The 6,029-nt window shown below is 34.5% G+C and overlaps 1 protein-coding gene across 1 annotated transcript in view; it reads left to right on the forward strand.

The window, feature by feature from the left end:
- Dcc (DCC netrin 1 receptor) overlaps positions 1-6,029 on the forward strand; it is a 1,292,183-nt gene that overhangs the window by 1,283,442 nt on the left and 2,712 nt on the right. The window contains exon 28 of the mRNA XM_004623665.2: positions 2,361-2,503. Coding sequence (XP_004623722.1) covers positions 2,361-2,503 — 143 coding nt within the window. The remainder of the gene's footprint in view (positions 1-2,360; positions 2,504-6,029) is intronic.

Below are 6,029 nucleotides of genomic sequence, written 5' to 3' on the forward strand. Positions count from 1 at the left end.
CTGTGCGTGTGACCATTTCATGTTCCCTGCAGAAATCAATCATTACAGTAATCTTCCTCCAGATGGTTTCGAGTTGGGGTGCTCTGAAGCTCTGCCTGTGTGCTACTGTAAATGACACAAATGCTTTCAACGCAGTACGATGCAGTGCGTATCGGTGTGAGCAATGACGTTCTTGGAATACCTTAAGAGTATGCTTGTGTAGTAAAACTGTAGACTCTTACCTCAGCTGTAGGTAAGAGTTGTTCCAGGCAGGCATAGGTAGGGCAGCTATTTTAGTTAGTAATGTTAAATCCAGGTTTATCTTAGAACCTTGTGAGCCTTCTGGAAGAGAAACAGACATAACTCAGGCAACAAAAAATAAGAGTTAAATACATACAGTTCCAAGTTTCAACACAATGTTTTTAAGGTTTTAAGCTTATGAATTCTTTTTAAAACTTTGTGACTTCATTAAATAATAATCTAAAATATTAATTTAAATTACATACACTACAGCTCAGTTCTGTCTAATACCTGCCTTTGTCATTTCGTTTTTAACTAAAATGACAACAGGAATCTTGAATTTACAGTCCAGGGCTGAAGAGAAAGAGATAGCAGTAAAGGAGATTCACAAATTTTTTCTCACACCCTGGGAAGACCAGCTGATGTTACAGTATTTATATGATTGAAGGTTTGCTTGTTGTTTAGTTAAATAATATCATCAATGTAAATAAAGCATAAAATGGGCCAGAAAAATAGCTCAGCAGACTAAAGCACCTGCTCAGGGAGGAACAGGGACCAGGGTTCAATCCCTGGCATGCCACACTGGCCCTGCCCCCAGGGTGCACTGAAAATTGACTGAGATTGTGCATGGTGGCATGCACCTATAATCCAAGTGCTTGAGAGATTGAAAACAGGAGGATCACTACAAGTCTGATCTGTGTACTGAGACCCTGTAGCCCATGAAAGACAAAGTGATCACAACATATATTATCAAATTCATATGTAAATGTAGTTTTAGTTCAAATATCTCTTTTACCATTTTAAATCAGTGCTGATAGTTAAAATTGTGCTATTTTATAGGGCTTTTCCATTTGGCTTTATTTATTTATTTTTAATTTTATGTATTTGGTACAGGGTCTCACTATGTAGCTTGTACTTGTAGAGGTTCCTCCTGTTTTCAGCCTCCCCAGTACAGGGATTACAGGTGTGTGCCACCACTCCCAGAGTCGGTAACCAGCTCAGCATGCGATGCCCGGGATCAAACCTAAGTCCCTGAATTTGACTACACAGGCACTTAGTTAGCTGAACTGTCTTACTGGTCCTCATTTGACTTCAAATGTGTTTTGATTTTATAGCATAGCATGAGATCTACAAGATTGTGGCAAGTGTTATGTTTATATACTTAAGTAACATTATAATAAAATAGCTTGTAAAGTCTAGAGCTTAAAGTTTTGGTTTTTTTTTTTTTCTTTTAAATTACAAATCACTTATAAGAGACAATGATGCAAAAAAAATAAAAAAAATAAAAGAGACAGTGATGCAATAAATAGCTTCAACCCTCCCATTCCTTGTCTACTTCATTCTTGGTTGCAATACTAAATTTTTATTTTCCAAAATACTTATTTATGTAGTGTAACAGTTGATTCAGTAAAGGTTTTTAAAGTTAGAGACTATAGGCACAAATTTGTAGCACTGGTTCTAGTGTTATGAGACCAATTTCAGACCCCAAAAGAAATTGTATACTTCAGGTTTACAGTAACAGAAATGTCATCAAATAGAAACAGCAGTGTCTCACAAGATTTTTACAAGTTTTATGATATCTTTTATTGAATGAAGCTACATGGATCAGATCAGAATTATACAATTGTTTTGTAAAAAGTAATTTAAAACAAAATTTCCTCAGGTTAGCCATGAAGGGATGTGTTTTACTATATCATCTAATGCTCATTTGTAAACTAAAATGACCATCTCCTCCAATTTCACCAATCTTTGGTTCTACACAAGTTAGGACTTATTTCAGTGGTATTGCATGGGTTTTCTGGCCCAAAGCTCAGACTGACAACAAGTGAGCTCACCTGATATTTTATAGGATGTATGTGAGGATCAGTCCAGGCTCCTAGGCAACTGACATTGCATGATTTGAAACCCACTTAAAATTATATATGACTAGTGGAGCATCACCTGGAGAGGCCTAATCACAATGTCTCCTGCTCAGTAGAAATAAAATGAGCTCATTCTCTGTGTCAGAATTAATCTCCATACCACAGAATAAACAATAACCTAAAATCAATGCTAAGCGACTTGATTTGGCTTATGTGCTTAAGAGATTGTACCTCAGTGTGTTTCATATATTACTTTCTTGACCTTGTTTTCTATTTCAGGTCCTACTCTTCCCAAGACTCATGTTAAAACAGCTTCTCTTGGGCTGGCTGGAAAAGCAAGATCCCCTTTGCTTCCTGTGTCTGTGCCAACAGCCCCTGAGGTGTCTGAGGAGAGCCACAAACCATCGGAGGATGCAGCCAACGTAAGGGCTCCCTTCGTGTTCTTGTTGTGTTGAGGGAAATAGGCGCTGGTGCTGTGCAGCATGGTCTCAACCAGTCAGCACTTGCCATTAGCGCTGGGCACAGTTGTTTATCTGCACTTGAACATAAGAAGGATAAACTTTAGAGAAAAAAATATATCAGTGATTTAGTTAAAACATTTTATTGATATTTAAGGGTGGTCTTAAGAAATACAAGTCATATAGCTATAGAATAAATGACTTCTACACATATGTAACATACATACATACACACATATATTAGAGATATATACCTAGATAGACAAGACAGACAAAAAGTACAGTAAATGCTGTCAATTTCCATCCAATGGAAAGACAGAGATATTTGATATAAGAAATGGACTTATAAAACTTAGGTGCCTGACAAGTTTCAGCTTCTGCAGTTGGTTGGTTGCAAGCTCTAGTTGACAGAAGATGTGTTTTAAGGTGAGCCTTAAATCATAGATCTTAATGCATTAACATAAGACTTTGTTTCATATCACAAAAATGTGTTAAAGAAACATAGGAAATGCAGTTTACGGTGAAGCTTCTGTAGCCATAGAATGACTTATAAGTGGTTCAAGAGATAGTAAGCCTTGAGAATCAGTTAAGGACAAGGAGAGATCAGGATATCCTACAATGTCAAAACTCCAAAAGAATGCTGAAAGAGTAAGTGAAATGATGTAGTCATACAACTGTCGAATATTAAGGAAATGTTTGAGTATCTAAATATTTCTTATAGTTCCATTCAGAACATCTTAAGAACATCTCAAGAAAAAAAAAAGGTACTGAGTACAAAATTTATTCCACAGATTTTGACTGTCAGACAAAATCAACAGTGTTAATCAATTTCATTGGAGTTGCATGATCATACAGCTTCAAATTCCAGTATTTTAAGTAGTGTCACGGGAGATAAAACTTGAGTCTACGTTTATGAGCATGACCGAGGTTCAGAGTTCTCAGTAGAAATTAACCAGGTCTCCTGCAAAGAAATTCCATTAATCAAGATGATGTAAATTGTGGCTTTTATTTTTTAAGGATTACAAAATATTAGTAAAACAGAAAGAATTGCAAGTGATACAGAATTTCACTTAATAAATCAAAATGAATTACACAGTATTTGTTGTTCCACAACATGAGCATAGTGTTGTCTTCCAACCAATTATTCATATTACCAAATATATTCATGCAAAATTGGAAGAAGAAAGAAAAAAGAAAAAATGTACAAGAAGTTAAAGAGAGAAAAAGCACAAACAACTGAAAAAAGGAGACAAAACAAATTCAGCATTAACTTCTCCTTTCCATAGATCAGCAGAAATGCACAGTACAGCTGTCCAAACCATCCTGCTTACATACACAGATACATCTCTTTCCTCTACTCCCTCTCCTGACCTTCTCCTCAACTCAGTGACTCTTTCCATTTGAATAAATTCATTCTCTTTTCCCAGTATCTGTTGTACCCTTCAGATTCCAATCTGCTGAGCTACTTGACTGGCCCTGGAAAAATATATTTTGACCAAAAAATTATCTGTTAAGTATGGTTTTTAAGGGAAATTAAAAGGTGTTTCTTAAACACAGGTATTTTCATTACTTTAGTATGTTTCTGACATGTGCTTACACTAAGGAGACAGTATGATGTTTGCACATGCATGTCTAATTTATTTCACTTACGAGTGTGTTCTTTAGTTGCATCCATTTATTGATAAAAAAATTGTGTGTTTTTTTTTTTTTTTTTTTTTTTTTTACCATGATGGACTCCTGAGAGTTGAGCTTCTACCCAGGAACAGTACAGTGAATACTGACTATTACAAGATCTTATTAAGGTGTTTAAGAAACCATATGCTTAGCAAATGGCCTAAGAAATGGACAGTTTGTCCTGTATCATGGTATCGCCTCACATTATACACCACTTCTGGAAGGGCAATTTCTGTCAAATACAGATGTTGTGGAGTGTCACCATGCACTTTGCCCACTAGATCTGACACCATGACACTTCTTGGTCTTCCCCAAAGACAATATGGCCATGAAAGGTGAAAGGCAGAAGGTTGTGATTCATTTGAGCACCTCAAGGCAGGCACAAGTGTACAAATAAAGAAACAGATAATGAAAGAAGACTTCTAGGCAGGAAGACAAGAACACTAGCATCTGTGTACTTGGCAAGGAGGGGAATATTTCGAAGGGGAATAATAGCAGTGTGTCTTTTACTGTAGTTTTTTTTTTTTAACATTGACCATGTATGTAAGTAACACCATGTATATCCTTTTCAATGGTATAAAATACCATGGCATTCCTGGAAATAATACTATATAGTTATTTCTTGCTATTAAAAAGTAACAATATATTCTGAGGAATATATTTAACAGCATTAGAAAACAGCATTTTCTAATGCTGTTTATATTACATTTAAAACCATGAAATGTCCTAGAAATATAAATTGAGAAGAGAAAAATATAAAATGAAGCAAGGAGTTTAATAACACAATGAATGGATATATTTAGAAAAAGAATTTTCATTATTTAAAGAAGGACACAACTATATAGTAGAAGAAGAAACTGTAAGTGATTAAATTAGAAGTGTAAGTGACTAAACTCAGAAAATAAATAAGGGAACAATATATTTTGACCAAAAAATTATCTGTAAAGTATACTTTTTAAAGGAAACTAAAAGGTGTTGCTTAAACAAAGATATTTTCATCACTTTAGTATGTTTCTGAATAGATAACAAGAGAAAAATATTTTAAAGGAAGAAATTAACTTGCCAGATACTTCTAATAAATAAGGAACAAGAAGGAGAAAAAATGAAAAAGCAAGATTAAAGTTTATTTTTTTGTTACAGTTGAAATTTTTCATGGTAAATTGTGAACCAACTTATGTTTTCATCATCTATAAATAAGAGTTTATGCAAAGTACTCTAATAATTTGATAAAGAAAACTGTAACAATACAAAGAATAAATAGGTCACATACAATCTACCCTTTGTATGTCTTGCAACTAATGGTTTTCTTTAATAAGGTATTTTTCTTTGAAACCTGCTTATTAAAAAGAAAGGATTATTTCAACTAAATGAAGAATTATACATTTTTTTACTTTTGTCTTCAATACTATAGACAATAAAATAGTTTATTTGGAAAACAAAAAAGTTGAATATACTTATGAGTGAAAATGATGGTCAGAATAGTATTACTCAGCACACTTTTTAAAAGATTCAAATTTAAGCCGGGCGTGGTGGCACACACCTGTAATCCCAGCACTTGGGAGGCTGAGGCAGGAAGATCACTGTGGGTTTGAGATCAGCCTGGGCTATAAAATAAGCTCAAGGTCAGCCTGAGATGCATAGCAAGACCCTGTCTCAAAAAGACAATAAATGAATAAAGAAAGAAAGAAAGAAAGAAAGAAAGAAAGAAAGACTTCAAAAGAGCCTAGTAGTCCACTGTTAGAGTGTTTCTGTTTGGTTCAATATTTATTTAATCCCATAATTTGTGGCCTAGTGTCAGATCAGGTTAAACTCCTAA

Source organism: Octodon degus, unplaced genomic scaffold, assembly GCF_000260255.1.
Source record: "Octodon degus isolate 3935 unplaced genomic scaffold, OctDeg1.0 scaffold00003, whole genome shotgun sequence".
Taxonomy (NCBI): Eukaryota; Metazoa; Chordata; class Mammalia; order Rodentia; family Octodontidae; genus Octodon; species Octodon degus.